Below are 12,129 nucleotides of genomic sequence, written 5' to 3'. Positions count from 1 at the left end.
CATCTTTTCCTTACACATATTTGCATAGAAAATAAGTAGGATTATGTTTTATTCTAAACCATCATCCATTCCTGATTCATTTCTCTCTTCAACACAGTCAATGCATTATTGCCCTTGAACTTAAAGATAGACTTACTAGCTACAATGGAGCTCCCTGCAAACAGTTTTCATGGAAACCAGAATCTCATTTATTCTAAAACCTTTCAAGCAAAATTAAGGGTAGAAAAACAATAGAACTGACTGAATCTTTAAGGTCATTTAGTTCCAGTCCCCCTGCTATAGGCAGGGACACCTCCCTCCAGACCAACTCTTCTTAACAGGGTCAAGGCTTCTCTCAAATCATTCTCCTCTAAGCCTGTGCCTGTGCTTGGGATTGCCCTGACCCAGGTGCAGGGCCTTGTACTTGGCCACACTCAAGTTCATGAGGCTGCCAAGGGCCCACCTCTCCAGCCTGTCCAGGTCCCTCTGAGTAGCATCCCTTCCCTCTAGCACATCAACAGCACCGCTCAGCTTGGGGTCATCTGCAAACTTGCTGAGGCTGCATTTGATTCCACTGGCCATGTTGCCTACAAAAATGTTAAAGAACACTGGTCCCAACACCACCCTCCACCTGGACACTGAGCTATTGACTGCAGCTAACTGAGTGTGAACATCCAGACAGTTCCCTATCCTGCAACTGGTCCATCCATCAAAACCTTTTTTCTCCAGTTCGGTGACCAGGATGTCATGCAGGATGGGATCAAATGCTCTGCACAGGTCCATGTAGATGATGTCAGTTGCTCTCCCATTATCCACTGATGCTGTTACTCCATCATGAAAGGCCACCAAGTTTGTCAGGCATGGCTTGAATTTGAGGAAGCCATATTGGTTACCACCAATCTCCTCATCTTAATTTTCCAAACTATGCCAAGGAGAACTAGACAGAACTCTACAATGTCGTGTCACTACAAACCTGTCTGAACCATTGGCTTCTCTGCATGCTCATCACTAGTCTCTCCTTAGCTTGTGTGCCCACAATGTATGGGGAATGTCAGCCACAAATGTTACCTAGAGGACATCTTTGCTTCAAAATCCCTTGAACATCACACAATCCCTTTTAACTCTCCAGGTCTGCACTTATTTGTGTCAGAATCAGACCATATTTCTGTGCTGCTATTTCCCTTTCCTTCTGAAGGGCCTGGATACAACTTGGATTAACCACAGGAGCAGAGTTCCTGCATAAAACAGCCAGTACTGAAATAGCAACCCAACTTGGTTGCAGACTGAGAGAGAAAATGAGAGTTCACTACTTGTGAATAATGATACTTCTCTTATTTCCCTGGGAAGTAATGCCCACTTTTTTACTTTGACAGAGCTCCTTCCCATCCTAGAAGGGAAAATATCAAGTCAAATCTACATTAGTCCTTCCATCTCTGCACTGAGTAAAGGCAGCCTTCAGATCTATGCTTAATTCACCCACTCCCCTAGAATTAATGGAACTGTGCTTACTGGAACATATGCTGAAGCTTAAGCACAGTGCAGTGTTTTCAACATGTAGGAATAGCTATAGAACTTGCATAAATTCTGGCTGACATATGACAGCTTAAAGCACTGCGGAGGACTGTTAACAAGCCCGTTTGGACATCACCTTGAATAAATGACGTTATCCCCAAGTAAGGGAAGGAACAGCTGAGCACCGGGGAGGTACACAAAGTGCCAGAGCAAATTCTCACACTGTCAGGTGCAAAGAAAACTGAGATTTCACCCTAAAACCCAGTTCACAACAAGGCTACAAAATCCTGGCTGACAATTTCTGTGTTAGAGTTGAAGCTCAAGACTGTGCTCCAACCAACAATATTTTGTGAAGCAAGACCTCAGGAGTTCACAATAAACCCAAAACAAACTTCAATTTAAACTTGATAAATGAACTCAGGACATAATAACAAAGAGTGCTGATCTGGGCAAGTAAAAGAGCACAAAGAAAAGAGAGTAATGCAAAAGCTATCAAGCAAAATCTCAGACTCGCATCCCTTGGAAGTGAAATTAAAGGCTCTCATTCATTTCCAGAGAAGTCAGAAATGAAAATACCATTACATGCCATACCTTGAACCACTTGACGTCCACCTTGGGCCTGGACAGCTCACACTCAAATGTGACCTTGTCCTTCTGAGTGACGCTAATGTCTGCCAATGGCTTGCTGATTTTCACAGGCAATTCTGAGAAGGAGAAAGAAGGATGTGGATTTAGTTGGGAATGAGGTCTCTAGGAGCATCTGGCATAAGGAATAATGAAAGGCAGTGCCGACTCTCCATGCTTACTAGAACTTGTCATTAACAACAAAAAAACCTATTGTTTTGAGCACATTATCATTACTTGTGCTAGGGACAATAACGTTCCAACAATCCTCTTGATATTTGAGGGATGCTCTGGTGGCAATGGCCCAGTGCAAAACATTCTTTGCAGCTGGAAGGAAAGCTGGTTCTGCTGTTCAAGTAATCTGGGACAGGAGCAGATAATGACACCTTGCACCAACCAATACCTGTCACAGTGAGCCTCCCCGATGAATTCATGCCTTCTGCTTTAAAGGAAATGAGTCCTGCATCTTCAAGGGTCACAGAAGAAAGTGTCAAGGAATGTTTCTTCCCCTGGACACCCATCGTGATATTTGGTGCAGGCTTCAGCCGCACGCCGTCCTTCTGCCAAGTCCCTTCCACATCCTCATGGGACACCTCCACCGAAAAGGTGACAGTTCCCTTCTCAGGGAATTCCAGGGGCTGCAGACCTTTCACCAGCTTCATCTGCGCACTGAAAGACAACGGGGACAGGTTGGAGATCTCACACCAGCAGCTGAGAAATAGAATCATCAAATGAATCAGAGAAAGGTTTAGGTTGGAAAGGACCTTTGAGATCATCCAGATCCAACCCCCCTCTGCTGTAGGCAGGGATGCTTCCCTCTACACCAGATTGCACAAAGCCCCATCCAGCCCGGCCTTGAATGCTTGAATAGCATCAGGACTTCCAAAACAAGTTACTTCCCTCTTCCTCTCCCAGGTACAGTATCTGCTAATTAAGCAACAGCCTTTGCAAAGAAGAAAACTTGTTCATAACCAGGTCCATGGGTGCTCTTAAATGGATCCTTCCAGATGTAAAAAACATTTCAGGTGGCCTCCTAGATTTTACCCCTTTTTGTGTTGCACACAAGACTGAAAAAAAAAATAAAATTTACTTTTGCAAAGTTCTTCTTGTCATAATGAAACAAACATTTGGGGAATGGCAGAACCAGGTAAAGTTTACCTTCACGTCAAGAAATTTGAAATATCACTCACATGTTCTTGGTGTGATGTTTCTGCTATAATTATTTGGACTAATTAAGCTTTTCCCTGACGAAAGCCTAGAAGTATATCACAAGAAGGACCAACTTACCCATGACCTTTTATTTGTCTTACTCAAGCATCTCCTCCTGACCAAAACTGACAATAAAATATTCAGCCAGACTACAGGTTTGAGCAGCTGAGTTGTTTCTAGGATCTCCTGCAATCTCAAGCTTGGAACACACACTTGTCTTTTGACTAAGTGTCTTTTACAGTGCAGTAAAACAACAGGTTTTCACATGGCTATTCCTCATTTACCTTGCTCTGAACTCATTCTCAAACCATGCGGGATCAGTCCAGGGAGAAGGGGAGGAGAGGGGAAGGGAAAGGGGAAGTCCACGGTCCTCTAAAATCAGGCTTCTTAGCCTAAAGCTCAACAGCAAATAGCAGTCCACTTCCCCACATTGCTAGACTCCGAGCATTTAAAGAACATCTGCTGACCTCATGATGAGCTCTAACATAGCCAAAGGAATTCATATATTCAAATATTCCCTCAGGGGGAATTGTGGCTGTTCCATGCCCACAGGGTAGAAGACAGCCAGTCTTCCTCTCAGCCACATAAACAGCTGCTTAGTGCTCCTGAAGCGAATGCTCACCAGTTGTTTCCAACTTGAAGCTCAGCCTCGCAGATGTATTCTCCAGCATCTTTCTTCTCCAGCTGCTCCACAACCAGACGCCGTGTTTTGCCCACAGATTCCATTCTGAACTTTCTGGAGGAGGCAAGCAGTCTTCCATCCTTGAACCATTTTACTCCGGTTGGATCCTGTGCTACTTCACAGCTGAGGGAGGCACTTGCTGCCAGGGCAGCACTCACCTCTTTCTGCACCTGCTCCTGGTTTATAAACACAGGTTTTGGCTCTGAGGGAAGAAAAGAAAAACAGAAGGACTGAAATGAGACCATCTTGCAGGTTTGTATGTACAGGTTGGAACAGGTTTAGGTTACCACTTGTGCCCAAACTAATAGCCTTCACTAGAGAATATCAGCTCTTCTGTTGAAACAAAGTGTCAAATCTAGGCAAGAAAGAACCTAGGAACTGAAGGAACCAAGAGGGTCCTTGAACACCATCCCATGGTTGCAAGTCACTATGCAAACATATTGAACCCAAAAGAACATCTGTCCTGCAGGCAACCAAAACCTGAGTTCCTTTTACTTAAGACCCACTGTGAAACATCAAAACACATAAACATGTGATAGTCAAACCACTGGCTGCCTTTTCATGACCCAGAACAGTACTCCTGGCTTCCTGAACAGACTCCTCATGGCCTCTACCATTGCCACAACTGTGACTGTCAAAGGCACAAAGGAAATATGCTCACCAACGCAGTCCTTTGTTCTTTGTGTGTGATTTGCAGATATCTATTTTACTTTGAGCTCTGGCAATAGTCAGCTCTACCAGGTCTCTTACTGTGAGTAGCAGACTCACCTATCCAGATGCAGCCTCCAACATAAAGGCATAGTAAAAAGGCAGTGTACTACTAGGAGAAGTTCCTGCTTCTCCTGCCATGAAAGGCTGCACGTAGAACATGCACTCCAGCCTCACTGCACATACTTATCTTAGTCAAATGTTTCGGTGAACAAGAATTACAGTTTGGGATCTCAGGCACAGGAGAGATTTGAATAATATCTTGAATATTGCTTCCATTGTACATATATCAGTAATTATTATTCTACAGACAGACTGAAACAGGTCTTTGTGCCATACTAAAACCAAATACTTTCTACAAACCCAGGCAATCAAGTATAGGGAAAAGACTTCAGCACAGACTACTGCACCTGGATCACTGTATAATAGAAACTAGATTTTACTCTACTGTTCTCTACTGTATTTCATACAACACCTGTCTTACCTGTGACATGAATCTTGAAGGTGAGTTTCTGGCCAGCAGCCTCGCAGCTGTACTCCCCTGCATCTTTCTTCTCCACCTGGCTCACCACCAGCCGACGCTGGACATGAGATTTAGAACACCTGCATGCACAACTGAACCTCCTCCCTTATCTTTTTTTCTTCTGATGTCTCTCTACATTTCCAGTAAATCAGAAGGGAACGGCCCTCTAGAACAGGTTGCCCAAGGAGACTATGGATGCTCCATCCCTGCAGGCATTCAAGGCCAGGCTGGATGTGGTTCTGGGCAGCCTGGGCTGCTGCTTGGCAACCCTGCACATAGGAAGAAGGGGGTTGGAACTGGATGAGCACTGTGGGGCTTTGCAACCCAGGCCATTTATGAGTCTGATTAGTGGCATTTTCCACCTAATTGTGTCATTCAAATTTTGTAACCAGACCTCTTCAAACACCTCCCCTTTTCTCACTCCTTGCATGCCTGGTGTGCTCTTGCACTGTAACCCTGCAGACACCAGCTGACTACAAGAGCTGCACAAGTTACCCTCCTTGCCTATTCTTTGTTGCAGTAATTCATTCCTGGATGGAAAAGCACATGTAGAAAAGTGTTGCTATGACACTAGATGACAAAGAAAGTCCTATAGCCAAAATGTTTTGCACCAGAGAGGCTGTAAGTTGATCCTCCAAATGCAAGAAACATAAAATGAAGCGTTCCTTTATCTCTGGGATTTCAAGCATTTTCTCACCTCTGACTTTCACTTGGAATGTTGCTTTGTCATCTTTTGTTTCACAGCTGTAGCTCCCTTGGTCTTTCAGGGTCACATTTTTGACCATGAGCTTGTGGTGCGTCCGCTGGGAGATGATGGTTGTCCTCTGGTCCTGCTTCACCTCTGTTTGATCTTTCTTCCATATGAAAGCTCCGCTTGCAGCTGACACCTCACACACCAGCTCCAGGTCTTCAGAAGGACTGACTGATATTTCTGGAGTTGTTTTTGGCTTGTTGACAAAATTAATGGCTTCATCTGAAGAAAAAAAGAGAAAGTGGTTTACATCCTGACTCAGGCTTATTCAGCACAGCATTAAGATACAGTTAGTGCTGATTGTAATGTCTCTGCTCATTACATTTGGGTGATCAAGTTTCACCTCTGGAGGTACTCACATACAAACGTGTGCTTGATTCTCCTGTGTAAAGGAAAGAGTAAGTTCTATGCAGACAGTTCTTATTTCTTTTAATCAATTCTGTATTCTGCACATGTTCTTCTGAAGCTAAAATGAAGGCAGCTAAGTAACATGTTTGCAATACATGAACAAACCTATTCAACACCTTGTCTCTAAGCTAACAAGCAGTGTTTGATGAGCACATCAGTATTTCATGCCCTTCATTCCATCCAGACAGAACCTGCCTGAGGAGCAAGCTGATGGCTGTCAGCTACAGGCAGACCTAGCTTAGTACTGCATTTCTTAGAGCAACAACTGTTGCTTTCAGTCACTGAATATACCAAGGCCAATTGCTATGCCAGGCACATTTATGGCATCAGTGAACAAATAATTTGTTAAAAATTGTAATAGACAGGAGCCATCTATTCTTTTAAAACTAGGTGACCAAAGAAGAACAGTCCCTCTAGAGTCAAGCTGTTAAGAACTAACAGCATCAATCAATATCACATAGATAGATTACTTCCCTGCCCTAAGACCATCTTGTGACCATTTGGTGCTTCTAATTAAGCCCTCTTGATGGCTTTCTTGTCTGAGCCATGCGACATTTTGTGATAGGAGTTACTGCCAGTGTTCCCTTAACCCTACACCAAAGTAGGAGGTATCCATTCTCAGGGAATCATGCAGGCTTCCTCTGTATCTGATGCTCAGAGACAGCCCCAGAACTTTTAAAATCTTAGCTTAGCTCTCATCCAATAATGTTCATCAAACAGCGCAACTTGTCTTTTGGGGCTGCCTTTGTTCTGCATCCACCAGTTCCAACGGAGTCTTCTTGGCTTGTTTTAGATCAGTTTTTCAACAGATAAAGCCAGGGTCTTTGAATTACAAAGTGAAATTGCAGAATGCATGATTCTCAACCAAACAGAACGGGAGGTGGGATGCAGGGTGAATACCTGAGCCAACACCACCTGCAAGCAATCCTTCAATATCTTAGGAATCTCTAGCCATCCCAAATCCAGTGTTGTGCTTGATCTATCATCTCTGCTGAGTTTTTAGCTAGCTGATGGTGAGCATCATGGTGGTGATGGGTGAGCAGTCGGACTAGAGGGTCTTAATCAACCTTAAGGATCCTGTGATCAGAGGAATGTGAATGTGCTGTTAAAGGTCACAAGGGCTGCACTGCAGCATGAGCATACACAGCGAAAGGCTTTCAGTAGAGCTTCAGTTCATAAATGAGGACTGGGTTATGGAAACGAGGCTCAAGATAGAAACCAGAAAACAGATCTTAACGCCAGGTTCTGTGAATGCAGCCAGCTGAATTTCACAGATATTGAATTTCAATGACAATTTCTTGTGTTATTTTACCCTCCAGCTCCACCCTGAACAGGAACATGTCAGTGACAAGCTTTACTCCTCCAGGCTTGACCTGACAGTGCTTGACTTGTACTATGAGCTAATGCCAGGAAGAGCAGGAAAAGAGTTTCATCCACATGCCTTCTCCTTCCTTAGTAAAACCAGTGTGAAACTGCAGCCACGTCAGGCTGAAGGAGACGTCTCAGATGTCCTGCCTGGATGCAGGAGGTCACGTGTCAGAGGATGTCTGGCACGTCAAGTCTCATGGCAGTGCAGTGCATGACAAACTGCAACAACACTTTCCTGTGGGCTCCTTTGGGCACAAGGCCCAGCGGGTGACACACCTCTGGCTGCAGCTCTTCAGAGCCTCCCAGCAGCCACGTGATGCCCATGGGAGAGACACAGCTGACCCGCACAGCAGATGATTTACCAGCTAGCTCTGGTTTACAGCAAGAGAAGATACAAGTGGCGATGCTGAATGGTGAAATACTGCGAGTGTGTGGCATGGGTATAAGATTGGTGAGCCTGAGGATGTTCAAAGTCAGGATGGACAGGGCTCAGAGCACCTGATGGAGCTGCGGTGCCCCTGTTCATTGCGGGGGGAGTCCAACTAGCTGACCCTTAAGGGTCTCTTCCCTATCTATGAGATACACGAAAGCTGATTCTGCAGTAACCAAGCTACCAACAGCAGTTGTTTGTCTTACAGCTTGCCAACACAGGTTTTAAAACAACAGCATTGATTACTCTTTTGATAGTCACATTACAATTCAAAGCACATGGAAACGTCCATCAGCTAATTCAATTCTGGGGGCAGACTTGCCAGTATGAAATATTATGCTAACATGACTGAGAGAAGAAAAGCAAAATGAAGACTAGCTGACAAGCCTTGGCAGGAAGTTTTGCTCTCCATCAATTTAGTCCCATTATTCAGTTCTGTTGGGAGCTGTCTCCATGTCTCTCTGGAGTTTGTTCTTTGAGAAGAGGCAATTAAGTAAGCTCTCCAATGCCAAAGTGCATACACTACTCTAGGGCTTTGTTGTTTCTCCATGGACCAACAAGGGTGACAAGCCAGCAGAATATGATGAAGAGCCTCATGCATACTCAGTGTGAAAAAAAAAAAATTGTTGCTGGGAAGAAGGTGCATTTGCATTTGTGTCATCTGCAGAGGGTACTGCAGAAATGGAAAGTCTTCCACTGGAGCAAACAAAGGGCTCTCATTTATTGCAATCAAGGCCCAGCGTGTGGATCTCAGAGATCAGACCTACACCCTGCAGCAAAACAGAGACCTGCGTGGGAAAGTTCAGTTTCTCTCTACATCAGTGTAAGAAAAAGCCCACCATGGAATGACAGCTAAGTAAACATCCCTGTGACTCTTCACAGGTCTCTTCTACATTTGGGATCACTGCTACAAAAAGAGCTGTTTACATCATATCACGTGGCCACCCTGAGAGAAGAGCAGGAAGGCTGGGATGCTCTTTTTCCTATCTTTCCCTTGATTTCCTCTATATCTTAGGGACGAATCACAGGACAGAACACAGAAATCAAATGGCTCTACAAAGCAGATTGGCCAGTTCAAGTCAAAACAGCCACTGAAAACACCCCAGATGCTGTCTGACAACAGCTGGACTGTCGGGGAGTCAGGTGAATGCAGTCTGCTGGCCCTGGGCCGGAAGAGGACAGCCCAGACTGTCACATACCTTTCACTGAAAGCTGATAGAGCATTTTATCCCCCTCACAGATGCACTGATAACTTGCAGCATCATCCATTGAGTCGTTGTGAATTTTCAGGGTGTGTTTCTTCCCCACAATGTGCAGTTCCTATTTTTCACTGGCCTTGAGTTCCTTCCCATCCTTCATCCACTCCACAGTAGCACCTGTGTCTGAAAGCTCAGCCTGAAGTTTGGATTCCTCACGCAGCCGAGCGCAGATCTTTTCTACATCTTTGCTCTTATTGGTAAATCTCACTGCAGCACCTGTCAGTAGCAAAGGCTGCGTTATTTCAATTTATATCAGGCTAACGTGGTCAATGTTTGCTGCAAGATCTCTGAAAAAGCATCACCTTCTGTACCTGCACTCATCATTGTGTCAGTGCTGAGCAATTCAAGATGTTTCATTTAGTCTTCTTGCCGGATTTACTAAGTAAAAATCAACCAAACATTTCCTTCTACTGATTAATAATGCTCTAAACATGCTTCTGCAGAGGTTTCCACCCAATGACAAACAAGTCCTCCCATAATGAATGTTTATTTGTAATATTTTGTCATGCAAAGCTGATTGATAAAGATATTATTGGAATGATTGCTCCCCTACTTCTAAACTATTCCAGTGCAATCAGAAAGGCTATCTGAACCTGGAGCTGAAAGTACTGCTCTATGGTGATGCAGTGGTAAACCTGCTGACTGAATGCACTGGCCAATAGCTGTGAACTGCAGACAGTTCATTCATCAGCTGGCATGAAGCAATCTGTTTCAGATACCAAGCAGCTGGGTAGATTGGCTTACCCTACACTCAGTGCTATCATGTTTAGGTCACTTACCCTGGACTAAATATCTCTGTGCATTCCAACCCCACCACAATGGCAAGTCAACAGACATGATGAACAGGGTGAAGGAAGGGCAGGAGGAAAAACAAAACGGGAGGGATATCAGAGCTGTTATCTGGCCTTCCTGCACAGATCCAAATCCACTTTGCTACTGAGATAAATTTCAGTGCCACTTCAGAGGGGGAGTCTCTGAGAAAAGACCACCCAAAAATGGCCTACAGTGACAGCCCAAACAATCTGAACTAAGAGAGATGATGATGCCGTTCCTTCCTCCCTTTTGTGACCTTACAGACCCAACATCAGGAGGTTCCGTGCAGAGGAATGTGACAGAGCTCAGCACTGCACAATTATGCCACAGATTTTGTACCGTATCAGCCCAAGTCGCCTGTCCTTATTACAGGTGAAACTTCATCCAGTTTGCACTGAAATCAACAGCGATTTCCTTGATTTCATCTAACTATTTTTTTTATTAGTACCCAAATGCATTTTACAGAGAGGTGGAAATTCTGCAATTTAGGCCTGCTGACCTTCGTATGGGACAAAAGGCAACAGAGGCGGCACTTCAAACTCCTACTGAAAAGACAAAACAAACAAAAAAAGGCCAGTGGTTCTGCCACTCTCTTCCCTACAGAAAAGTCTTTCTTTTCACTGCAGCTGTGGGTCAGGATGCATTAAGAAACTCATAGTGAGCATCATGCAAGCAGAGGGACTCCTCACAGTCTTGTTTACTTGAAGAACAGGAGTGAACTATGTAAATCCTGTGCTCAGCTGAGCTCAGCGCAGAGCACAGCGCCTGCCCTAAAACGAGGCACTTTGCACCCCAAAGCAAAGGAAAGGCACAGTGTGGTTTTCTCAAGACCTTGAGACGGGCCAGTGTCAAAACCTGCAGAAAGCTACACAAAAAGCGGATCAAAACACAGCAGACACGTGAACACCAAGCAGGAATAGCCTCCTGCCCAGGAACCCGCCAGTGCAAGGAACCAAGCAAGGCAAAGGTGGGAGAAAGTCAGCAAAGCCAACCGTGATTGGACAAGAGCAGGGGAGTATCACACGTGTATACCATATCATTGAGTCTCAACGAGGTAAAAACAAACAAGAAAGGAAACTGAGCAGAGCAGAGATACACACCTGAGAACTCCCCTATGGGCCATGTCCAGCGAAGCACAGAGAGACAAGGGAAAAAAGGAAGTGAAAAAAAGGATCGATCAGTGACTGAAACCAACAAAACTAAAATTTTGTTTCAAAAAAAAAAGAATTAACCATGATTCAGCCATTTCAGTGTCAAAAGGCATGAAATAGTAAGGACGGGAACTGCCACGACTCTACATACAGGACAAAAAAACCAAGGAGAGGGAACCCCTGTTAGAACTGCAGCCACACGCCTCAGCCACCCCCAGCCTTCCAGACACGAGCTTCAGACAGTCGCATCTCAGCCTGGATAAACCTTTCTTTTCTCAGTCACACAGCACTAAGCGCAGAACGGCCAGTTTCCACTGCCTTCTTGTTCCCCTCCCTTTGTGATCATTCTCCTGTTAGCAGACAGATCTGCTGAAATTAAACGTGCACTTCAGCCACATTTCAGCATGCAAAGGACAGCTGCATCTTACAACATTTTTTTTTTCCAACAGCAGCGCCAGGGCTCAGTCTGATAATTTCATTTAAACTTCTGTATAGAAAAACATCATTTATATACATGAACTTACCACTAACGTAACAACTGCTGTTTTCACCATAAAACACCCATTAAATGAAGTAAGATTTTAATCTCCAAAGCAAACACAGGGGGCCACCCTAACACTGAAAAAAAGGACTTTGCAGGGCCCATTACCCAACTGTTAGTCCTACCCTATGTCCAGAGTAAAGGGATAATGAAGACCAGGAAAGGAGATAA

The 12,129-nt window shown here is 44.6% G+C and overlaps 1 protein-coding gene across 1 annotated transcript in view; it reads right to left on the bottom strand.

The window, feature by feature from the left end:
• Positions 1–2,022: 2,022 nt before the first annotated feature.
• LOC146758598 (obscurin-like protein 1) overlaps positions 2,023–12,129 on the bottom strand; it is a 46,303-nt gene continuing 36,196 nt past the window's right edge. Inside the window, exons 2-3 of the mRNA XM_085514881.1 lie at positions 2,519–2,784; positions 2,023–2,195 (exon numbers count right to left, since the gene is read on the bottom strand). Of these exons, the coding sequence (XP_085371007.1) occupies positions 2,023–2,195; positions 2,519–2,784 (439 nt within the window). The remainder of the gene's footprint in view (positions 2,196–2,518; positions 2,785–12,129) is intronic.

The sequence above is a fragment of the Coturnix japonica genome, chromosome 13, assembly GCF_054131305.1.
Source record: "Coturnix japonica strain WE chromosome 13, WE-NBRP24, whole genome shotgun sequence".
Classification (NCBI taxonomy): domain Eukaryota; kingdom Metazoa; phylum Chordata; class Aves; order Galliformes; family Phasianidae; genus Coturnix; species Coturnix japonica.
Note: the sequence above shows the minus strand (reverse complement) of the source record. Positions and strands in the feature narration are given on the sequence as shown.